Source organism: Diabrotica virgifera, chromosome 1 (assembly GCF_917563875.1).
Source record: "Diabrotica virgifera virgifera chromosome 1, PGI_DIABVI_V3a".
NCBI classification, from domain to species: domain Eukaryota; kingdom Metazoa; phylum Arthropoda; class Insecta; order Coleoptera; family Chrysomelidae; genus Diabrotica; species Diabrotica virgifera.
The window spans coordinates 60,230,998-60,257,896 of NC_065443.1; the positions used below are offsets into that span (position 1 = coordinate 60,230,998).

Consider the following 26,899-nt stretch of genomic DNA (forward strand, 5'->3'; position numbering starts at 1 on the left):
CACCAGCCTCTGAACATCCTCAATATTTTCGGCTAAGGTCCGCTTGCCACTATGCTAAATTTAGTACTGAAATTAGTACTAAAAATATTGTATCTACAAATTAGATGCGCGCGCCGATTTAGTACTAAAAATTAAAACATGTTCTAATTTCTTGTACTGAAATTGACACAATATTAAAAAGTGAGGTTGTCTTGTATATTAGGTACTTTTGTTTTGTTTATAGGTACATAATAATAATAGTGATTTCAACTTTCAACATGTGGAGAAAAAGGCAGATTGAAACATTAATAGAGTTTTACAAATCGAATCAATGATCAATGTTTGTATGTGCCAAAGCACCCTCTCTATAAGAATAGGAACGCACGAATTAAAGTTTTGGAAGAAATAAAGGCAGAATTAGCCAAACTAGGTGTGGATATATCTCTAATAGCAGTAATAAAAGCCAAGTTTGCCAGTTTTGCAAAAATACTTCTTCCCATCTTTTATTGTTAATAAGTTAATGGCTTGCAACTTGCAATCTCAATTAGTAAAGCTCCTATCTATGAACCTTGAGTAAAGCTCATGTAAATTTAGTAGGTAGAGCGCATGCCTATATGCTGATTACAATTCGGATAGTTGCAAACACAAACTTGGCACAAACTGACTTTTTCATACTAAATCGACTCGCGCAACTAACCAATATTTTTAGTACTGAAATCAGTACTGAAATTAGTATAATGGCAAACGGGTCTAAGATGACAGTGTCACCCGCATCTCTAATGTTGTTAATATGAACTCCGTTTACCTTTATTCCAGCTGTTTCACGCCAAATAGCTGTTTTTGAGATCTCTTCCGAGTAGACATTAAAATAAATTGGCGACAACACGCATCCCTGTCTCACCCCACGTCTGATTTCAATTTCCTCTGACAGCTGTTCGTTAACACGTACTTTTGTGGAATCACAAAAAAATCAAATTGTAGAAGCAGACAATTTTAGGTGTGGGTGACCATATTATTTCCTACAGTACGTAAAACGGGCATTTGAAAATATTTGTTTCGAATAGGTAATTAATTATTTCAGTTTACAACTAATAGTATGTAATTTCAAGCAATAATCTAAGGGCCGGTTGTTCGAACGCTAATCAAGAAGTTGATTATAATCAATCATTTATTGTAATCAATTTTCTTGATGGAAATCAAATCGCGACATGAAAAATACATGTAAAACACTAATCAGTTATTGATGGTAGGTAAAACAGTAATTAAAATATAGCCGCAGCTCTTAAATTATTAAAAATTGCTTATTATTATTATTGATTTGTAAGTAAAAACAAGAAATTAACATCAGAAAGAGTTTAATTATGTTTTATTTTAAATTAAAACCAAAATAATAAAATAAATCAGTCAACATAACCTCAAAATGCGACATCTGTCAGAAGTACGCTTAATCAAATATAATTGTAATTAAATATTTGATAATGATCAGTTTTGATTAGCGTTCGAACAACCGGCCCTTATAGTATGTAATTTTAAAATTATTAAAGATATGAAATTTGTAGGTTGAATGAAAAGTTCAGTTCAATTATGTAGCAATAATGAATAATATCAGACAGTCACAATATGACTACATCAAGCATAAAAAAGCTTAAATACTGTAAAATCCATAAAATATCAGTAATGGAGAGCAAGTTGAATTATAAATTATATGAACTGCTAACTGCAAAAAGGGGACATCTGCATAAAAGTAAATTTTACAGGAGAAGGTAAAAACTAAATAATTATGTAACCAAATCACTTAGAATCAGGAAACTTGGTATACATCTATACATGTTCAATATAGTTTTATATACATACAATACTGTAAATAAGTGGTAAATAATGTTAATTAAAATTGTATAATATTCACATTTTAATGTTGTGTATAAGTCCCTTTTTGACTTTTTGGAGTTAACTGGAATTCAAATAAAAATTATCAGGAATAAATCAATATGATAAACATTACTTGTAAGAAAACACCTTTATTTGCCATTATAAACATGTAATATAAGTATATGAGTAGAAAATAGTATTATTTGTCAACTTGGTGGAAAGTGGGCCATTCTTTTATTTCCCTCCAAAATGGGATATTGTCATCGTCGATGAATCTTAGCATTTTTCTAATGTCTTCAAACTTGGATGCCATTAATGGACGTTTTTCAGAGTAAGCTGGCGTTGAAGGCAAAACTATTATTTATTCGATTATTTTTCGTTATACTTCTGCTGTAGAAGTCCCCTTTTCGCAGTTAGAGAAAGCAGTGAACATTAACCTTTTCAAAATTGACCTTGGGTTAAGTGAAATAGCATGTTGTGCTAAGGCGCAAGAATGTTTTGATAAATAAATATTACATCGCACTGTGATGTGAGGTTAATCTACCCTTGAGTTGAGTGATCGTCCGATTTGCCCTATGTAATAATTGTTACTTTCTGCACAAGGGATGTAGTAAACAACATTAATTTATTCAATGGCAAAGAAGCTTTAGTTTTGGAAAACAAGTTCCTGACAGTCTTAGCGTTCTTAATTGCAATTTTAACTGGTAAAATTCTGAGCAATTTAATAAGTTTGTCTGTAACTTGAGAAAAGTATGGTAATGATGAAAAATGGGATATTAACGTAGACAAAGGTTTGCATATTAAGAAGTCCTATATATTGTGGTTTGCAGAACTGTACTATTAGAAATTGACCTACATTGGTCACCATTGGGTAAATCGTTTTAGGAATTAGGAATTAAAAAATTAGGAAACCATGACTCTTTGAGGAAAGATATGTATTAATCAAGGAAGGAGGATACGAGTTTTCAACAAGAATGAACCGAATGTGTAAACCTGTGTATAACCTAGAACTAAGGGTTTGAATGAGGTTGATTTTATACTTAAACGTAGTTAAAAAACCTGTTGGGAGCCATTGGTTTCCTATACCAAATGTTTGTTAATAATGTTTAAAGCCAAGAAACTAGTATCAAATTCAAAATTAATATTAATTATAATAATATTAATTATATTATAATACAATAATTATTAGATATAGTGTCTGTTTCTCTTTAATTCAAGGATCTGAATCATAAGTGCTTAGCCAATTATTTGGTAGTTCAAACTCCTAAAAAAATTCAGTGAACTACCATTTATTAATACTTTTATATTAGAATTTAGCGTTTTGTTGTTTAGCTGAATTAGGCAATGCTTTTGTTACACTTTGATCTTCAACGTCTAATATTTTTTTTCCATCTTCATATTTTTCGTTCTGACGTTATTCGACGATCTGTTTTTAATTTCATGTTTTATCTGCCTAAATAAATTTAATCAAATCGAATTTTACATATAATGTTTGTTTATTTACCTCGTATGATGTTACAATAGTTATGACCCACATTCTAAGAACGCAGAAATAGACTATAACTATAACATGACATTTAATTAAACAATATTTTGTTGTATTATTCGACAACACAGATTTCTCTTTTTCTCATTTTTGTTAACCTTAATCTAGGAGTTCTCACATTTAATACAAATCTAAACTATCAAACCATTATATAGAACTGTGCATTTAGATGTTTTGTTTAAAATCATTGTTTGGAAAAAAGTGCGGATTCCGGTAAATTAACTGGTCTTAATTACTATTGTTGACTCATCGTGTGTGATTTTATTGCAAATATATGACACTGTTTACAGGTTTGTCAAGTTGGTATATGATTAGGTACTTAAATACAATGTGATGTGAATAATCAAAGTTTAATATATTATTCAGCAAGATGTAGGCTTTCCAAAATAAATTATACTATTAATTCCATGGAAATATGGAAGTTACAGATACCTCGATATTTAATTTTGTGGTGGAATTCCATAGTATTTTGAAAGATACTTCCTCATTTTAACCTCAATTATCTCGCCATCTTTTTCTCGGTCGTCCTATTGCTGTTCGTTAATTTGACAATTGGGCTCTTGCTATATTCATCGGATATGTTCTACCATTCTTTCTATCTATCGGATCCTATTCTATTTTCCACTTTTAGTCCATTGGTTTATCTGTTCTATCCCACATCTTCTACTCTTGATCCTCAGTATCTATTCTGCCCGCAAGTGTCTCGTTTGTTATCTTTGCTTTGTAATGCTTTGTAACACTTGTTTCCAATAATTTTTGTTTTGGTCCATCTCCTCCTTCTTTCTGAAGTATATGTCAGTATAGGCTTTATTTTTGTTTTGTGTATCGTAGTTTCCGTTGTAAATATTTATTTCTCCTTAAAGACTCATTTAGCCATGCCACTGCTCTATTCCTGTGGCTAGATAATTTGATTCCTAACTAACTAAATCCTTCCTAACTTCCTAACTAAATTTACAATCAAGATGCAGTAGAAATAAATGAACCAAGACACGTTAAATGCTACTAGAATCACTCCCGAATCATAATTTACAATGTATAAACTTTGGAAATCATGATTTGGGATTTACAATGTATATACATTGTAAATTATGATATGGAAGTGCTCCTAGTAGCATTTCACGTGCCTTGGTTTGTTTATTTCTACTGCATCTTGATTGTAAATTTAGTATAGTTCATGTCTGATATTATTCCGAGCTGCTGTCAATAAAGTCACGATAGCGAATAGGTAACCAACATTATATCGAACGATCTATAACGGTCGTGGAACTAGCGGAAGAAGAATTCACGTTTGTCTTTATGTACTTTATTTTGTTGTAATAATATACTCAGCGTGATATTTGGAGCTCCTATAGTTTATTTTTTAACCAGGAGGAGTAAACTAATAAAGATATATTCACACCCAAGAAAGTTACTAGAATAATAACCAAATACATCTTCTTTTTTGGTTGATCTAGTCGGCCCTCATCGGTAATCCATAAATATTATATTAAATTAATACGTCTCTAAAGAGTTCCAAAAACAACTGCTTTTTATATAAAATATATATAACAGCGCTAACAGGCCTTATAGGCCTACGGCTTCTAAATTCTGGATAATATTTCTCCATTCTGTTCGGTCCTCTGCACTCTTTCTCCAGTCCTTCACCCCGATTTCTTCCAAATCCCTCTCTGCAGCCTCTAACCATCTCTTCCTTGGTCGACCTCGTCTCCTTTTTCCCAATGCTCTGTCATTCAATATTCGTTTGACGTTTCTAGTTTCTGGCATTCGAGTAATATGTCCCAGCCATCTAACTCTTTGGGCTCGTATTTTTGTCGTTATTTTTGGTCTCCCATACATCCTCATTACTTCTTCATTTGTTCGTCTCCTCCAGGTTTTCTCCGCTATCTGTATACCTCCAAAAATTTTTCTCAGGATCTTCCTTTCCCATATCTGTATCTTCTTCTCCTCTTGTTGATTCATTACCCACGTTTCGCTCGCATACAACACTGTGGGCCGTATTATCGTTTCATACATTCTGATTTTCGCGTTTATTGATACATTTTTTGCTTTTAATATCGTGTTTAAGGCACCCACAACTCGACTTCCCTTCAATAATCTTTTATCTATTTCTTTTTCTTCCCTTCCAGTACTGGTTACAGTCACTCCCAGGTATTCGAATTCTGCTACTTCCTTAAATTTATATTCATCTCCTTCTCCTTTCATTTTTATATAGTTATCCTCTTTATTTATATCTCCTTTCATTACCATGTATTGTGTTTTTCCTTGGTTGATTCTTAATCCATACCTTTTTGCTTCCGCTTCGAACTTTTGGAATATTTTTTGGAGATGTTCCTTTGTTCTTGTTAGGATGACTAGATCATCAGCGTAAGCTATAAACTGCTGTCTGTTGTTAAATATGGTACCGCTTGTATTAATTTTTATCCTTCTTACTATGTGTTCTAGTACCAAGTTAAATAAGTCTGTAGATAGAGGGTCACCCTGTTTCAGTCCTTTATTCACTGTGAATTGTTTTGAAAAATTTCCTTCCAGTGTTATCCTGTTTTTTGTATTGTTGAGCGTCATTCTCACTAATTTAACCAGCTTTCCTGAAATACCCAAGGATCTCATTGCTTCATATAGCATATCTCGGTCTACTGAGTCGTAAGCCTGTTTAAAGTCAATGAACAACATGTGTAGTCCCAAATTTTGTTCGTAGCTGTTGTTCTGTATTAGTTTTAATAAACATATTTGATCTGTTGTTGATCTTCCTGGTCTAAAACCTCCTTGGTATTCTCCAATGATCTTATTTACCTCCTTTTGCAATCTATTTCGGATGATTTTTGCAAGTATTTTATAGGCCACTTCTAATAGCGATATTCCTCTATAATTTTCGCAACTTGTTTCATCACCTTTTTTGTAGATTGGACAGATGAGTGCATTGTTCCATTGTTGCGGCATTTCCTCTTTTTGCCAGACTGTTAATATTAGTCGGAAAATTTTTTCTTGCAGCTTTTCTCCTCCTACTTTAAAAATCTCTGCCGGAATTCCGCTTTCTCCTGCGCTTTTGTTATTTTTTTGCTTCAATATTGCTTCTTTTACTTCTTGTAGTGTAGGTTCTTCTTCACGTTGTTGTTCTGTGTTATCCTGTTCATGTTGTTTTATTTCCTGGGGTTCTGCTTGTTTATTTTCATTTAATAGTTCTTCAAAATACTCCGCCCATCTGTTCAATTTTTCTGTTGTTTCTCCTAAAAGCACACCGTCTTTACCTCTACAATAACTTGTTTTACTCTTTGCAGTTCCTCGAGATTTTTTTACTTCTTGGTAGAAATTTCTTATTTCCTTGTTTACGTATGATTCTTCTATTGTTTTCAACTGTTTGTCAAGATGTTCTCTTTTCTTTTTTCTGCAGATTTGTTTTACTTCTCTTCTTGCCATTTTATATTTTTCTGTAGTATCCTGTGTATTATTTTTGTCTTTTTCTATTTTTGCTTTATTTCTACGTATCAATGCTATTTTACAATCCTCGTCAAACCAGTCTCTTCGTTTCTCTGCTTGTGCTTTTCCTAGACATAGTTCCGTTGCTTCTGTCATCGCTATCTGTATATTCCTCCATTCTTCATCAATATCTTCTGCGGTGGGGTAACGAAGTCTTTTATTTATCTCTGCCACAAATTTGTTTGCCGTTTTTTCTTCTTTAAGTAATTCTATCTTGTATGTTAATCTTTCTTTTGCTGTTCTTGGGTTTCTTGGCAGCTCTTGTTTAAGTTTGGCTATCGTTAGAATATGATCGCTATTGGTATCTGCCCCTCTGTAGCTTCTGGAATCGGTAATTGCTCTGATATGTTTACTTTCTATTAATACGTGGTCTATCTGGTTTTTTGTCCTTCCATCTGGAGATATCCAAGTTATCTTATGAATATCCTTATGGTCAAATCTTGTGCTTACAATTTTCATTTTATTTTCTGTTGCAAATTCAATTAATTTTTTCCCATTTTCATTTGATTCCTTATGCAAACTTTTTCCACCCGTTATACTTCTGTAAATCTCTTCTCTTCCTATTTTGGCATTCATATCTCCTACGATTATCTTTATGTCATATTTCTGAATTTTATCCATCAAATTACTTAGCTTCTCATAGAACTCTGTCTTGGTTTCTAGGTCTTTTTCTTCAGTGGGGGCATGTGCATTAATGATGCTAATTTTTCTGTACTTTCCTCTTATTCTTAAATAACATATTCTATCTGATATTGCTTGGAAGTCTATAACTAATTTACTTATTTTTTCTGTCACCATAAATCCAACTCCAAAATATCTGTTTGTCCCGCCACTCTTAAAAAAGGTTCTTTTTCCTATTTTGACTATTTCAGTTCCCAACTGTTTTGTTTCTTGTAAGGCCAGGATGTCTACTTTGTAATTCTCCATAATATTATCTAAATTTTTTAAGGCACCCTCTTCGTACGTACTTCGTACATTCCAGGTTCCAATTTTTATTATTTCCTCATGTTTTTCTTTATTTGTATCGTTTTTTCCCTCATTTTCCAAAGTCGTTATTCCTTTTTTTGCCATGTCAATACCATATTTCAGCCGCTGTTCTTCGTTTATTAGTTTTTTGAATTTTCTATCAGCTGTTCTCTCTCCTCGTCCCATATCCAGATTTTGCCATTTACTATTAATTTCTTGTAGCCGATTTTCGTTTGCTTACCTTTGCTTCTTTCTTCCTTTGCTATTTTAGTTATTTCCTTTTGTATTTCTTTTTCTTTCGATGTCAAATCGTTGTTTATATAGATACGGTCTTTATGCTGTTTTAGTTTACTTTTCTTGTTTAGGATTTCCATTTTATCCGTGAAAGTTTCTGTCTCTATCGCGCATACTGTTTCTCCTATTTTTGTTGCACTTCTTAGTTTTATTTGTGTTTGCAACTCTTGGGCTATGAAATTTTCCATTTCTTCTTTTAATTTCTTATCATCATTTGTTTGTACTTTCAACCCAGTTACGATCAAGCTTTTCTTTTTGCTAAATTTCTCCAGTTGCTCCATTCTTTCATGTAGCAATTTTACTTCTTTTTTTAGTTTTTGATTCTCTACTTTTACATCCATTAACTCTTTATTGGTTTGTTGTTGTTCTTTTCTTATTTGTTTTATTTCCTGAAGCATTTCATCATTTTTATTCATGAGCTCTCTCATCATCGTAATCATAACATTTTCCATGTCTTCATTTTTTTCGTTGCCTGCTTTGCTTGGTGACCGTTTTGTAATTTTACTTCTATTAAAACAATCATCCAAGTTTTCTCTTTTGCGTTTCGTTTCGTCATCGGTTTCACTTCCTGTGTCATTATCCTTTCTTTCCATTTTCTAAAAGTGCCCCGCTAAATGTTACAATTAGAAAAATCTGTATAGAATACAATATAAAATATAAGGTTAGTTTAAAAAATAAACCTATATTAGACACAATCTATAAACTTAATTTAGAAATTAACTTTAAGCCAGTTCGTAATCACCGTAAAAATTAAAATTATTGATTTTTAATTCTCGCACTATTTTAGATTTATTTTATAAGTCCGACTCTGCACTGCGAAAATAAATCAAGTCTGCTTGACCCATCAAAACTTGAATTTCTTATCAGTGGTTTTATTTTATTTATATTGTTCGAATAATTATTGGCATCTAAAATACCTGTTTACAGTAAATAATGGAGAGATCTTACTTTTTCGATGCTTTGGACGATTTATTTTCACTCACTAGTGCACTTGTACTTTTATTTACACACTGTGTTAACTTGGCGATTTATCTATTCGTAATTCCAATGGAAATTGGATTATTCACGGAACAGACGTTAATCAACCTCACAATTTGCCTACCAGGTGTTATTGTATTACACATTGTATTGTAATTAAAATTGTATAATATTCACATTTTAATGTTGTGTATAAGTCCCTTTTTGACTTTTTGGAGTTAACTGGAATTCAAATAAAAATTATCAGGAATAAATCAATATGATAAACATTACTTGTAAGAAAACACCTTTATTTGCCATTATAAACATGTAATATAAGTATATGAGTAGAAAATAGTATTATTTGTCAACTTGGTGGAAAGTGGGCCATTCTTTTATTTCCCTCCAAAATGGGATATTGTCATCGTCGATGAATCTTAGCATTTTTCTAATGTCTTCAAACTTGGATGCCATTAATGGACGTTTTTCAGAGTAAGCTGGCGTTGAAGGCAAAACTATTATTTATTCGATTATTTTTCGTTATACTTCTGCTGTAGAAGTCCCCTTTTCGCAGTTAGAGAAAGCAGTGAACATTAACCTTTTCAAAATTGACCTTGGGTTAAGTGAAATAGCATGTTGTGCTAAGGCGCAAGAATGTTTTGATAAATAAATATTACATCGCACTGTGATGTGAGGTTAATCTACCCTTGAGTTGAGTGATCGTCCGATTTGCCCTATGTAATAATTGTTACTTTCTGCACAAGGGATGTAGTAAACAACATTAATTTATTCAATGGCAAAGAAGCTTTAGTTTTGGAAAACAAGTTCCTGACAGTCTTAGCGTTCTTAATTGCAATTTTAACTGGTAAAATTCTGAGCAATTTAATAAGTTTGTCTGTAACTTGAGAAAAGTATGGTAATGATGAAAAATGGGATATTAACGTAGACAAAGGTTTGCATATTAAGAAGTCCTATATATTGTGGTTTGCAGAACTGTACTATTAGAAATTGACCTACATTGGTCACCATTGGGTAAATCGTTTTAGGAATTAGGAATTAAAAAATTAGGAAACCATGACTCTTTGAGGAAAGATATGTATTAATCAAGGAAGGAGGATACGAGTTTTCAACAAGAATGAACCGAATGTGTAAACCTGTGTATAACCTAGAACTAAGGGTTTGAATGAGGTTGATTTTATACTTAAACGTAGTTAAAAAACCTGTTGGGAGCCATTGGTTTCCTATACCAAATGTTTGTTAATAATGTTTAAAGCCAAGAAACTAGTATCAAATTCAAAATTAATATTAATTATAATAATATTAATTATATTATAATACAATAATTATTAGATATAGTGTCTGTTTCTCTTTAATTCAAGGATCTGAATCATAAGTGCTTAGCCAATTATTTGGTAGTTCAAACTCCTAAAAAAATTCAGTGAACTACCATTTATTAATACTTTTATATTAGAATTTAGCGTTTTGTTGTTTAGCTGAATTAGGCAATGCTTTTGTTACACTTTGATCTTCAACGTCTAATATTTTTTTTCCATCTTCATATTTTTCGTTCTGACGTTATTCGACGATCTGTTTTTAATTTCATGTTTTATCTGCCTAAATAAATTTAATCAAATCGAATTTTACATATAATGTTTGTTTATTTACCTCGTATGATGTTACAATAGTTATGACCCACATTCTAAGAACGCAGAAATAGACTATAACTATAACATGACATTTAATTAAACAATATTTTGTTGTATTATTCGACAACACAGATTTCTCTTTTTCTCATTTTTGTTAACCTTAATCTAGGAGTTCTCACATTTAATACAAATCTAAACTATCAAACCATTATATAGAACTGTGCATTTAGATGTTTTGTTTAAAATCATTGTTTGGAAAAAAGTGCGGATTCCGGTAAATTAACTGGTCTTAATTACTATTGTTGACTCATCGTGTGTGATTTTATTGCAAATATATGACACTGTTTACAGGTTTGTCAAGTTGGTATATGATTAGGTACTTAAATACAATGTGATGTGAATAATCAAAGTTTAATATATTATTCAGCAAGATGTAGGCTTTCCAAAATAAATTATACTATTAATTCCATGGAAATATGGAAGTTACAGATACCTCGATATTTAATTTTGTGGTGGAATTCCATAGTATTTTGAAAGATACTTCCTCATTTTAACCTCAATTATCTCGCCATCTTTTTCTCGGTCGTCCTATTGCTGTTCGTTAATTTGACAATTGGGCTCTTGCTATATTCATCGGATATGTTCTACCATTCTTTCTATCTATCGGATCCTATTCTATTTTCCACTTTTAGTCCATTGGTTTATCTGTTCTATCCCACATCTTCTACTCTTGATCCTCAGTATCTATTCTGCCCGCAAGTGTCTCGTTTGTTATCTTTGCTTTGTAATGCTTTGTAACACTTGTTTCCAATAATTTTTGTTTTGGTCCATCTCCTCCTTCTTTCTGAAGTATATGTCAGTATAGGCTTTATTTTTGTTTTGTGTATCGTAGTTTCCGTTGTAAATATTTATTTCTCCTTAAAGACTCATTTAGCCATGCCACTGCTCTATTCCTGTGGCTAGATAATTTGATTCCTAACTAACTAAATCCTTCCTAACTTCCTAACTAAATTTACAATCAAGATGCAGTAGAAATAAATGAACCAAGACACGTTAAATGCTACTAGAATCACTCCCGAATCATAATTTACAATGTATAAACTTTGGAAATCATGATTTGGGATTTACAATGTATATACATTGTAAATTATGATATGGAAGTGCTCCTAGTAGCATTTCACGTGCCTTGGTTTGTTTATTTCTACTGCATCTTGATTGTAAATTTAGTATAGTTCATGTCTGATATTATTCCGAGCTGCTGTCAATAAAGTCACGATAGCGAATAGGTAACCAACATTATATCGAACGATCTATAACGGTCGTGGAACTAGCGGAAGAAGAATTCACGTTTGTCTTTATGTACTTTATTTTGTTGTAATAATATACTCAGCGTGATATTTGGAGCTCCTATAGTTTATTTTTTAACCAGGAGGAGTAAACTAATAAAGATATATTCACACCCAAGAAAGTTACTAGAATAATAACCAAATACATCTTCTTTTTTGGTTGATCTAGTCGGCCCTCATCGGTAATCCATAAATATTATATTAAATTAATACGTCTCTAAAGAGTTCCAAAAACAACTGCTTTTTATATAAAAGCACACTGAAAATCTAAAAATTAAAGGAATAACACAGAAAACACAAAAATCGCCGATATAACTTAATTAACCTATGAAATGTCACTAGTATCAAAATTTGATAAATGTAATTAGTGTCAAAATTTTATAACAGTGGAGTAAACTTGCCTGCGGTTGGACCAATTACAAACAAGCAATACAGCGCGGTAAATTTGAATCACTTCTCTTGGTTAAAAAACAAACCATAGTGTTCAGGAATTTTATTTATTCGTTGCAGTAATCTCGTTTGACGACAGAAAAATTCGGTCGCCCCAAGTAGAAACACTGTATATCCATTTTTTTTTTTTCAAAATCACTTTTATTGCATTTTTGGATTTAGGGTGTTGTTATCTACCAATTACCGAGGAAGAAAAAAATAAAAAATTAGTAGAACCACAATTTAACATTGCTATGAAACACATTATATCACATTCCATCTTCACTTCACCAATTTAAAACACATTATACAGGGCGTAACAAAAATACAGGTCATAAATTTAATCCCATATTCTGGGACCAAAAATAGTTCGATTGAACCTAATTTACCTTAGTACAAATATGCACATAAAAAAAGTTACAGCCCTTTGAAGTTACAAAATGAAAATCGATTTGTTCCATTATATCGAAAACTAGTAGAGATTTTTTATTGAAAATGGGCATGTGGCATTCTTATGTCAGTAGTATCTTAAGAAAAAATTATAGTGAAATTTGGAAGCCTCATAAAAATTTTATGGGGGTTTTGTACCTTTAAACCCCCCAAACTTTTGTGTACGTTCCAATTTAATTATTATTGTAGTACCATTAGTTAAACACCATATTTTAAGAACTTTTTTGCCTCTTAGTAGTTTTACGAAAAGTTAGTTTTTATCGAGATATTTAGAATATTTGTCAAATCCACCACATATTTGTATATGGTTAAGTACGATTATGGAGACTTAGTAATAATATGAAAATTTATTTATGATTTATATTTTTAGGTAGATTTTGAACCATATTAAAAAAGAAGCCACATCTCGTTAAAAGGTGCCTTATCGAAAAAATGCAAGAGGTAAAAAAGTTTTAAAACCACTGTGTTTAACTAATGGTATCGCAGTAATAGTTTAATTGGAACGTACACAAACATTTGGGGGGTTTAAAGGAACAAAACCCCCATAAAATTTTTATGTAAACATATTAAAAAAGAAGCCGCAACTCGATAAAAACTGCCTTATCGAAAAAATACTAAGAGGCAAGAAAGTTTTAATGATATTGAATGTAACGTATGGTACCACAATAATAATTTAATTGGAACGTACACAAAAGTTTGGAGGGGTTTAAGGAAACAAAACCCCCATAAAATTTTTATGGGGTGCACAAATTTCACTATAATTTTTCTTTAAGATGTTCCTGCCATAAGAATACCACATGTCTATTTTCAATAAAAAATCTCTAATAGTTTCCGATATATTCCAAAAAATCGATTTTCATTTTGTAATTTCAAAGGGCTGTAACTTTTTTTATGTGCATATTTGTACTAAGCTAAGTTAGGTTCATTCGAACTATTTTTGGTCCCAGAATATGTGATTTAATTTATGACCTTATTTTCGTTACACCCTGTATTCATATCCCCAAGTATAAACACTGTAAATACGAGATATACAGTGTTTTTATTTGGTTTTTGGGATTTATAGTGATTTACCGTGGGAATCGCATAATTTGCATTTTACATTCGCCAAGACCATTGATATTTCCAAGGCAATTTTTAGTTGTGTTAAGTCCACTTTACATCGACAATAAATTGAACAAGAAATTGACCAAGTTCTTCAAGTCCAAATTTGACCTGTACAAAATGTATGGTTTGTAAAAGAAAATGAAGGAATTTGATGAAGTAGAACAATTGGATATGTTTTATTTTGTCAAATTTCTTTATTTTCTTTTTATTCACGGCAAAATTGGATGTAGAATTGTGTTTTGTATAAGTCAAATTTGACCTTGAATAACTTGTTGTCAATTTCTTGTTCAATTATTGTTGATGTAAAGTGGACTTTAGTTATTGATGGTTATTGTGATAAGTGCAGTAGAAATTTGTAGTGTATAAAATATTTAAGTTTATTGTATTAATTATTTAAAATATATTTTTAAAATTAAACTGGGTGTTACCTATTAATTATCAAATATGAATAAAAATCGAATAATATTTTGACCTGCTGAATTCGAATTTATAACTTTCTTTTGCGCCAGAAGTGACGAGAATTTATTATAAACAATTAAATTGTTTAAGTTATTATAATTCGTAAACTAACAAATATAAATAGTCTTTTCAAAATGAATTTTGTTCTTAAAAAATCTACAAAATATTGTTTGGTAAACCTTGACCAATGATTAGGAACACAGATGCTGCAAAAACATTGCAAAATTACAGAATTTAGTAGATTTTTCACTTGTAAGTCGGCTAAATTTTGAGTAAGATAACTTTATAATAGCCCAAATTAATAAAAAAAAACTACAAGCTGTAAAACTAAACCTCAATGTAAATATTATATATACAAAGCTATAACAATAAACGAAAATTTTTTAATAAAAACTGCATAATATAATTTGTTTATAGAGAATTTAATATAAGTTGTATAAATATGTACCTATACAGAAATAATAGAGAAACTTATTTCTTTGATGCCTGAAAACGGATGATCGTTTTGGCGTACTTGGTTAGTCTCAGAGACACTAGTGGACAAGCTTTTCCATAACCCTGGATGACAGCAATTACATGACCCTGACACTGACCATTAAATTGTTCCAATTTTTTATATATTTGTTAAAGGAACTTAAATAAAGTATCATTTGTGGTACTTAATGTCTTTAAAAAGTGGGAAATTTTATACTATATTTTCAGGTTTCCCAAATAAAAACACTGTATGTGTTCAAAACCTAGTCAGAAAATAAAATTCAGACATAAAAATATTTACTGAAAAATATGAGTATTTTTTACTCAATTAATGTGTGTTCACTTTTATTTCAAATAAAATAGAAATTTGGAAAGTTGAGTCCTTTACGTTTTCTACCCTGGTGAACATTTTTCGAATTGGCGCTTACAGTGTTTCTACTTGGGACAGCCGAATTGATTTAACCGTTTTCTTTTTTATTCACACAACGTACTTCTTCTTTTCTTAGACTCCTTCAGCAGTGTAACCACAGTTTTCACTCTTATTTTTCTTCTACCCATTTATTTAAGTCCTCCCGGTCTTTCGATTTATTTTCAAATTATTTCATTTGTAGATATTTTGTGTCTGGTATATATTTTGGTATATCTGGTATATATTTTTTCCTTGGTCTTCCTTTTTGTTCTTTTACATAACTTTTGGATTTCATTATCAGGTTTGGTAATATCCCTTATTAGTACATTTTGTTAATGTACATATACCGGTTTAGTTAATTTTTTGAATTTTTGGTTATATTGGTTTCTTTTTAGGTATTTTTTCGTAGCCTCACTTGTTGTTCCTACTAATTTTGTTTTGTCATTTTTCTCTATTTTGCTCAAATGTTTCATCTCTACCTCCTTTAGACTATTGTTTATTGTAGTGTTGTTCCTTCATGCTTCTCTTTTATATTATGTTAATATTCAGTATTATACTTAGTAGTCTGTATATTATATTAGATATACATACAGTGGAACCTCGATAAGTCGGATTAATCGGGACCGCGGCCGATCCGGGTTGTCGAAAATCCGGGTTGTCGAAAATCCGGGTTAGCCGGAGAATATGGTAAAAATTAATAAAATACATATATAAATAATAAACAAATACACATTATAATTGCACAAACATGAAATACATATGCACAATACATCTAAATTGAAGCGTTTATTCGAACAACAACACATGTCCCTTTTTCGCAAATTCGATTTTATGCATTCAGCATTGGGGAAACTGTTCAACACAATACCGCTATATCTTCCATTATATTTTGCTTAGTTGGTACCTATATATTTTTGCTTAAAACATCAATAAAAGTATGAAACCACCTTGTATAATTATTTTGATATCCACATTACTTCCAATGAATATCTTAGTAAAAGTAAGATTTGAAATATGTAAATTGAAACTTGGCCGCTTTTCTTGATTTGCCAAAATTTTAATTTTTGGACAAGTGTTGTTTTTCAAATAAACGCTTCAATTACGTACAGTTGTGTACAGTATTGTTTATTTTTTGGTAAAAAACTTAGTCAAAGTGAAAAAATGCTTGTTTTGTCTGGTGAAAATCGGTCCCGGTTATCGGAGGCCTACTTATCCTGGTTCCACTGTGCCTTCAATTTTTTTCCCTAATATTTCTTTTATTTATTTTTTTTTGCTCTGTTTGATATTTCTATATCTGTTTTATTTTCTGGTATGATTATTACTAGATCTTAGATATTTTAATGTCGAAACATTTTTTATTGTTGTTTTGCATGTACACAGAAGTTCAAAACTAATATATTATGCAATCGTGGCTCGTCGCATTGAATGAATAAACACGTTACGTATTTCAATATTGAAGACCTTGTATAATTTAACACAGAGTACCACCTGATTATGCATGAAATTAACACAAAAATGTCTTTGTAGATGATAAACCCAACACCGAAAAACTACTTAAGTAATTCAGTGCAATTAAAACAAATTAGATTTCAAGGTTGATTTGTACCCATTGTGAGATGCGTAGGTTTTGAAAAATAGCCATAAACATTTATAAGATTCTGAGTAGATTTGAAATTTTGATATTTACGTAATCAAGGCAAAAGATTCCTAAAAAATAATTAGATATGGAGATAGAGATATCTAGATAGATCAATAAAACAGCAGGTGTTATATTTGAGAACATTCAAAATTTTCTCGCAAGATAGTTGCATTTCTATTTCTTTCTTCTGAATCAATATTTAACTTAACTTAAGAAGACTATAGAAGACCAGGATAGAAATAGCAAGAAATGCGTTTGTAAAAATGAAAACAGTTCTCTGCAACAAAGACCTTAGCTTAGAACTGAGAGTAAGAGCTTTGAGATGCTACGTGTTCTCGATACTACAATATGGACTTGAAAGCTGGACATTAAAGCAAGAACACATAAATAAGCTACAGTCATTTGAAATGTGGTGTTACAGAAGGATGCTTAGAATAGCATGGACACAGATGAAAACGAACAAGGAAGTATTGCGAGAAATGGGTAAAGAATGCGAAATAATAAACACAATAAAAATAAGAAAGTTACAGTATCTGAGACACGTAATGAGGGGACCGCGATATGAAATGCTAAGACTGATAATACAGGGAAAGATAAGAGGCGGAAGGAGTATAGGGAGAAGGAGAGTGTCATGGTTAAATAATTTAAGGGACTGGTTTGGATGAAGTTCTCTAGAACTCTTTAGAGCAGCGGTGGATAGAGTAAAGATAGTGATGATGGTATCCAACCTCCCATTAGGAGACGGCACTTGAAGAAGAAGAAGAAGACTATGAATCCTTCCCTTATAACATGTCGACAGGCGAGCAGAGATTGTGTCCTGAATCTCGTACTGAAACTTGAGGTATTCCTATAGATTTGGAGGGGAGGGTTTGGGGGTGACAGACATTGAAAACATCCACAGAAACTAGTGGTCACAGCTACATTCACCACACGGACACAAAGTTTAGAAGAAAAACTGGAAGCCCCAGGTGAAGAAGGAATATTATTAGAAATGATTAGGTATATACGAAGGACTACACAATAAAATTATTTTTAATCAGTATGTCGAAATAAGTGAAGTATCACAGCTTGATTAAATGCTTTTGTAATACTGATGTGTTCTTATTTGACCTCAAACGACCCACAATCTAAAAGGCCGGTTCTGGTGCACGTCTGTTTTAAAACCAGAAATCAATAGCTCTGATAAATTTACTGTACTAGTTACCCAAAGGCTGAGGTTTACTTTAAATGGGAATTACAGGAACATCTGGATTTTCCAGGATGTTTAATCAAGCGAATCTTGGGTTTATAGAAGATTCAGTATCGCTCCCAGTTTAAATGAAATTGATTATTTTCGTTTGGTTGTAAGAAACCTAAATCCAGGGAGAAATTCTATTATTTAAAGACGCGTTTAGAGTATACAATCATTTTGAAAGTTTAATTTATTATTGTATAAATTTGACGGATTGGAGGGTTTTTCTGATTTGAGTGGCGTACGTTTTGGATTCGGAGTTTAATGCCAGATTGACAAAAGAAAATTGAAAGATAGAGCGTTTAAAAAAATATTGCTGATGTAATTCAAATATGTTTTGAGAGGAATCAGGATAGTATTTAATATTTTTTACTGGCCCGGAAAAATTCCATTCATCTACTTTTACACCATCGATCTAACCAATCTCATACTGTCCCAAATATTGTAACTTTCGTATATTTTTGTTGTTTATGGTTTCACATTATTTACCGACAATTCGTAAACCAACTTTCTTTGTTTTCGTTTTATTCCTTTATCCCTATGCGCGGTCGTCTTCCTAATTACATTTCTCTGTAAGTTTCTATCTTGGGTCACATCAATGTCAATCCCCTTTACCGATATGTCCTGACTAAGTGTCTCCCTCCAGGTCTTCTTGGTCTTCTTCTCCTACTCCTTTTAGGAACTCGCTTATTAGCAATTTTTGTATTGGGTGATTAATATCTCGATCTGTCGAGACCTGTCCAAATCATCTTAAGCTATGCCTTCTCATTTTCGTGACAATTGGTGGTACTCCCTAGACTTTCCCTTATATACTCATTCTTAATTTTATTCTTTTATATCACTCCACGCAAACATCTAGACTTCCCCTTATATACTCATTCTTAATTTTATGCTTTTACATACAGGGTGCGGCAAAAGTCAGTTCCCCGATTTGCACAATCGAAAAATATCGGAAAATGAAAATGCAAAACGTTTAATTAAATCGCAAATTAAACGAAAAAAATAATAATAAAAATATCTGAAAATGAAAATGCAAAACGTTTAATTAAGTCTCAAATTAAACGGAAAAAATAATAAAAATATCGGAAAATAAAAATGCAAAACGTTTAATTAACTCGCAAATTTGGGTTACAAAGGTGCATATAAAAATTTAAGCTTTATGTTCAAACTGGTGTCCATCTTCCTCGATACAACGTTCACAACGGCTCGCAACGCTACGGCATGTTCGATTGAGGATTGCCTTGTTCTGACGGAGGTGTTCAAATTCTTCCTCAATAATTTTGTCTTCAACTAAGCTGTGGGAGAGTTTGCGGTCGCCTAGTCTAGCCTAGCATACACACCATTCTTCAGCAGGTGTTTTCATTAATCTAAGAGCAGACCCCACAACGAACAGCAACACGCGACAGGCAGATGAACGAAACTCAAGGTTAACCCTACAAACAGTATGCGAGGCCGATTGTTAGCATGTACTTATCGCGCTTATGCACGAAACTACATAACGGGAAATGACTTTTGCCGCACTCTGTATATCACAATTTTACCAAATTGGCAAAATTACTTACTAAAATCACTAGCCAGTTGTGTCTGAGTTTAGCGAACCGACTATACCAATTGTTTTAAGTAAGCTCCCTGAGCTATCATAATATAAATTAATTGGGTTAATGCTGGAAATTATTCCGTGAAATTCTCAGTCCTCAGTTGCGAAAAAAATCAATATTTCCCATAAATTCACCCCTTTGACATTTCGAGCAAATTTCAGAAAGGAAATGCAAACTACTTTAATAGTCAATATTAATAACGTATGGGAAACAGGAGTGTATTCTCATAATTTAAGAGGAATGCATAAATTTATTATGCGAAAAATATAAAACGTAGATGTGATCTAGCAAAAGTTGCCACAGCAAAAATGACCACAATATGGAAGGACTGTCATTTCAAGAGCGTTAAAGATGAGGTTAATCAACTGCTTAATATTTCCAATGCTGACCTACGGATGTGAATCTTGGACCCGGAGAAAATCGGAAAGAAGAAAAATACACGTCACTGAAATGTTCTGTTGGAGACGAATGCTACGAATTCATTGGACCGACCATAGGACAAATAATTCAATTTTAAGAGAGCTAAAAGTTAGCCAACGACTCTCCAGTAAAGTCCATCTTCAATAATTAAAATACTTTGGACATGTTATGAGAGCAAACACAGAAAACACGGAAAGACTATTATACAAGGAAAGGTGGAAGGCCGAAGATCACGAGGAAGATCCCCAACAAGATGGATAGATCAAATTACAGGAATGTGCAAAAGACCTATGCATAAGTTAAAAGAAATGACCAGAGACAGATATCTTTGGAGACGGACAATACACGACATCTCGTCGACCACTACACTCCCTCCGGGGGGTCAGGATTGAAGAGAGAGATTAGAAAACGCTATTGAATATAATAGACAAATAGACCATTCCGTGTTTTGTATAATACGCATTTCAGCTGGTGGATATTATCGCAATTAAACGGTGAATTTCCAAAACCCACCTTCATTATTCGGAATTAATTCGGATAAAGAAAGAAATTTAATAAAAGGTATGCGTGGGCGTTCTATTTTTTCCATTTAATAATGACATGTACCTATTTAGTTTATTTTGCAGAAAAAGAAGAGATGTTTGGGTAGGTATATGACATTAACCTGAGGTACAAGCAATAAGGAGAATTTCAAAAATTATTTCCAGAATTTCGCAGAGAGGTATAGACGGTTTCTATACATATTTTAGAATGAATTTGGAAAGTTTTGATGGAACATTTATTTCTAATACGCATGTTCTTATAACCTGGGTGGGACTGTGGGACAGGTCGAAGAATATATCATATTATTTTACAATTTTCAATCAATTTTATTACTGCTTATATCGCCGCGATCGCAGTCAGAACGCTGCACAAATTCATTTCATCGCCAGTAGATCGCAACAGGTAAATATGTGCTGATTCACTTGTTTGCTTGAAACGAGTTGAATCGCGATCGCCATCGTGAACGCTATCGCGCCGAGATCGCGTTGGTATGTTTTCCGCTTTTTATACTTCGGAAAACTATTCTAGATATAAATACGGAATAGCCTTAGAATACGAGTGTTTTATTAGTAACAGTGTTTATGTTTACTTGTCTATAAATTATAATATGTAATAAAGAATAGCTCATTGGATTATGTGTATGGGTAGCCAGTAGTGTTGCTATTTTAAGTCCATATATCTAATTGAAAACTAGGCAGTGTATGTTTGCTAATAATTCTTTTCTGGATCAAAGATGCTTTTTAATTGAACAAGCATCGTACATATAGGTACATATTATTATTTATTATTATTCATATTCGTGTCTCTTTTCATTTTTCCTACACTTTGCACAACATTTTTACGACCACATTTTAATTTTCTTTCGCCGCATTGCACGACAAAACATAATTCATTTCCTTTTCATATTTCCAGAGTTACGTGACTTGAGCCTGTCGCAACTGAACGAGCTCTTCCTGGAACTGGAGGTGCTGATAAGAGAATTTTCGGAAACGTTGATCTCGGAGTTGGCTCTCAGAGATGAATTAGAGTACGAGAAAGAGTTGAAAAACACGTTCATCTCGTTATTACTTGCGGTGCAAAATAGACGGAGACAGTACCACGTTGAAAAGAAACGATCGGCTAAGAATTCTTCCAATAAAACTCCAAACGGGATGGATCCTAAGGTAAATATGTGTCTAGATTTATACAAGTATAACTCAATAAAAAAGAATGTGTTTATTTTGTACGCACGTAAGAAGTTATACTTCTATTATATATGATTTCAACGAAATCAATATACTTTAAACAGTTTATTTATATCTAATTTAACTATTAAACTAATTTTAATACTTACTACTTTCCAAAATTTTTTATTAAAACAATACCAAAAATTAAAAAAATAAAAGAATAAAACACACACAATTACATTGAAAAATGCCACAAAGAAATTATTTCTAAACAATAATTTTTGCCAAAAATTTTAACTAAATACGTAAAAATTATATAATAATATACTTACACTCATACAATGTATAAAAAAAATAGTAACTTGCACTGGGGATCGAACCCGCTTCCCGTCGATCCCGCCGATCGAAAACCGAAGTGCTTTCCCATGGCGCCAACTTCGCGTGTCTGTCATGTGGGAATATACACCATACACTTTTTGACAGTAGTTGTTTATTACTTATATGAATTTAATCAAATCAGTCTGATTTTTGTGGAATTAAAGGAATATTTTGTGGAATAACAATATATTAGGTGAATATCGGTAGAAATTGTGATGGTAATCAAATTATGTATAAAACAGACGGAGACAGTACCACGCTGAAAAGAAACGATCGACTAAGAATTCTTCCAATAAAACTCCAAACGATCCTAAGGTAAATATATGTCTATAGTTTATTTTTTAACCAGGAGAACAGTGGAGTAAACTTGCCTACGGTTGCACCAATTACAAACAAGCAATACAGCGCGGTAAATTTGAATCACTCCTCTTGGTTAAAAAACAAACCATAGATTTATACAAGTATAACTCAATAAAAAAAAGAATGTGTGTATTTTGTACGCACGTAAGAAGTTATACTTCTATTATATGATTTCAACGAAATCAATATACTTTAAACAGTTTATTTATGTTTAATTTAACTATCAAACTAATTTTAATACTTACTACTTTCCAAAAATTTTATTAAAACAATACCAAAAATTTAAAAAATAAAAGAATAAAACACACACAAAATCATTGAAAAATGCCACAAAGAAATGATTTCTGAACAATAATGTTTGCCAAAAATTTTAATTACATACATTTTGGTAGATTCATTTTAAATTTTCTAAATAGGTAGGTACTATGTAATTTTTTATTAGGGTACTGAAACATTTACAATTATTACGTACCTGTCGCTTTTAAAAAACTATTTAAAAAGTCACTACACATATAAACTTGCTTTTTTCTCTGCCATCACAACAATAAAAATTAATATACACAACATTTTTTTATGCATAATCTCCATATTGAACAATTATTGACAGATGAATTTAACACCCAATCAGATCCCTTATATTTATAACGTTTGAGTGACTAATACCATACTGTCGGTGTGCGCATGCGCCAGGGAATGTAAAAATTCACCCTCGTACCGTAAAAATATTTTTTAATAGTTCTAGTTTGAGTAGAAAATACACTGCGCGTCAGAGAAAACAGTCCACCCATAAAATTTAAGAAACTTTTTTCTATTTATTTTTTTCTTATTTGAATCAAATTAAATCTGTTGGGTATTGAGTCAGTTACTTATGTAACACAAAACCCGACATTATCATTAGTAACAAATCAAAAACAAGGAACAATTTGAGAAAATGTATTGAAAATTTCAATATACCATTACAGTTACAGCTCTAGCAATCATTTAATTATAGAGTCAAAAGAAGGCAAGCATTAAGCAAGAAACCCATTATGAACGCCCGGCACGGCACAGCACAGGCCGGCACGTCCAAAAACCCATTTGTAACGGCCGGCACGGCACGGCACCGGAAAAATGATCATATATTTTAAAAACTAAAAGTTTTTGAAAGTCATAAACTACACAATTTTAATGAATATGCATCATGAAAAAAAAAACGAATTCATGGTTAAAAGATAATTTACGTACCTGTCCATTGATCAAAATTTTCGGATATTTGTACCCATGTATTGCCTTTTTTCTTACTATCATGATAACTTGAGTCCGATGTATACAAAAATGGGTATTCTCTGACACTCCCAATGAAAAGCTCTTCCATATTATTTTATTTCAAAAGAAACAACGCGCTTTCAATTAAAAAATCAACAATATATAATCTGCTTATTATCAACAATTATGACGCACTGGCGCCGACTGGCCGTTCGACTTCAACGGATTTTATTCTCCTCGGAGAATTTTGGCCGTTCCGTTTGCGTGCTGGACTGTGCCGGGCCGAGCTGGCCGCTCATAATGGGTTACGTTGCATTTAAAACTATACAAATGAATTTGGACTGTCCTGTGCCGGACCGGGCTGTGCCGTGCCGGGCGTTCATAATGGGTTTCTTGCTTCACTCGTTTTAATAATGCGTGTTGTCACCACGTTTCTGGATAACACTTATCCTTCGATTTGGCATATAACTGTTACGAACTTGGTAATGTTCGTCCGTATACCAAGTATTCAGTTAATTATTGCCAATGTGCTAATTAAATACGCCAATCATATAGTGCGATACGCACCATATAGTGTGGTGCACCGCCGCAGCGTCTTAAGAGTCGAGTGGACGTGCATAATTAACAATTAAAAACAATGGTCTAAATTGAAATAAGCCCCGATTACTCATCAGAATCTTGAAATTTAATGTTTAAACTTCAGTTTAGGTGCTTGATGACCACAAAAATAATAATTTACACATGAGTTTTCAACTCTTAGTTGATATTAAATCGAAAACGCTTATTTTCGCATTTTTCAGATATTAAATCGCTTAAAACTCGAAATTTATCAACGTTTGAGAAAAATGACAGATCTTTTTTGTTTAAGATGACCCCAAAAATGCTAAAAACATATTTTCGTTGGCAAAAAAAGGTGATGTTTTGAATTTGTTACAAAAAATGTTGAACAATTTCTGTTCAAAGATTTCGCCCGGCATCTTTCTGATTTCTTTAAAGGGGATATTTTTTAACAAGAATCCGCAAATAAACCGAATCAGAACTACCAGACACAGGTAGCATTCAATCCGGACCCGCAAGTGTCATAGGTTTGCGAAACGGACCCTCAGGGAACTTAATTGGTGACCCCTGTTATAGAGTATTATGGTCGGTGTATAAGTATTGCTAAATAAAGATTATGTAGAGGGGAGCTTCAGTATGCAGAAATAATGTATGAGCCGGAAAAGAACGAACAGTACAAAATAAGGCATATTAAAAAATACTTTAAAGACCATACAAGAGAACAATACCAGTAAAAGTCCTTGAACTAACAACGTCTGACCAAGATAATCTTATATTATACCGTTGCAAGAAGGCCGTAATCCGTAATCTAATTGAATTCTCAATTTTTTTAGATATAATTATACATACATGTAACATCTTTTATTTTTTAGTATTTGACCACCGTTATTCCATACCACATAGGAAATGGACCGCCGGATAATCAGAGTCTTCAAGTTCTAATAAAAAGTAAGTTATACATCATTTCTTAACCCTGTAACCGTCACACATTAAATTCATTGAAATAAAATTCTAAAAATTCGTGTGGGCGTTTTTTAAGCGGCTATGAACGTATCAGTAGGGTTGGTATATGCAATTTTTGTATAATAAGTGGAGTTTGAAAACGTTGCCCTCAAGTAACATTGTCCATTAGTGGTATAATGAGAACGTTGCTCCAAAGCAACAGTATCCGATTGAGGTTAAAATTTTTGCATTGTGCAAACGAGGAATTACCATTAACAAAAGCAATTTTTTTAGGGCTTACAATATGTAAAAAAAGCTACAAAAATAAGCAAACATGAACGTTATTACTTACACAGTTACAAGAATAAACAAAGATAAAAATTTATGAAGAGTTATGGAAATTAAAGAAACAATTCTCGCCCGGTGTAAAACATATTCTCATGTCACATTTTTGACACATAATTGTCCTGTAGCCATTCTTGCAAAAGCGGCATCTTCCTTTTGGTCCATAGATGGGCCAGTGTCCTGTGTGTGAAATATTCCATTGGTTATAAAATTTCAGTTATTTCAGATGGAGGTAAATCTGGAACATCATTTGTAGGTGTGTCTTCTTCTGACCAAGTATATGTTACTACTGGTTTCTTTCCTTTTTTGATCTTCTTCTTCTTGGGTTGTGGCTTTTCCAAAGCAATTTCTTCCTGTTCAATATCAGATTCTTCTATTATCAACTCCACATATTTATTTCTACCTATTTGTATTTCATCATATTCATCTCCCGAATCTGCAACTAAACACTCGAAAGTAGCTGTATGTTTTAGATTATAAATAAACCTTTCCTAAATATATTTTACAAATATTACAGCAAAATACGTGTTTTTACTTACCGATTTATTTATATTTAACTAGCAACGTCGGCACTACAACACTTCCATTGAAACCTCACACTCGAAATGATGTTTACTAAGTTAAAATATTTTAATACAGGTGGCGCACATGCCGGAATCATAGACGAACGGTTGTCGCTTGGATACCACACCGTCCTACTGTGGCAAAATTCGACGTCCGACGTATATCGAAATTTTAGAGTTTGAAGTCAACGTTGCTTGAGAGCATCATGCGCGCTTACAGAATACAGTGGGTGATCATATTATTAGAGCCACCTAGTAAAATTCAATATTTTAGAGGAAGGGTATATAATTGAGCTGTATCATATATTAATGGATTTGTTTCCATTTGGCTGTCTTGTTACACTTTCTGAAAGTGCAATAAATAGTCTGACAATAGTGGCAACACGCATGTGTGGCAATGCGTAACTCAGATGCCATTGTTTGTCGGTGCTGCCCAGCCTAGCTTGCAACTCGTGTGCCTATTGTTTTGTATTCTTGGTGTTTAGAGTTATAATAAACTTTGCGAGTTT

General features: G+C 32.3%; 1 protein-coding gene across 1 annotated transcript in view; it reads left to right on the plus strand.

Annotated features, from left to right (window-relative positions):
• The window catches only part of LOC114331347 (fasciculation and elongation protein zeta-2), a 173,642-nt gene that overhangs the window by 133,109 nt on the left and 13,634 nt on the right, over positions 1-26,899 (plus strand). Inside the window, exons 4-5 of the mRNA XM_028280890.2 lie at positions 21,746-21,996; positions 25,413-25,488. Coding sequence (XP_028136691.1) covers positions 21,746-21,996; positions 25,413-25,488 — 327 coding nt within the window. The remainder of the gene's footprint in view (positions 1-21,745; positions 21,997-25,412; positions 25,489-26,899) is intronic.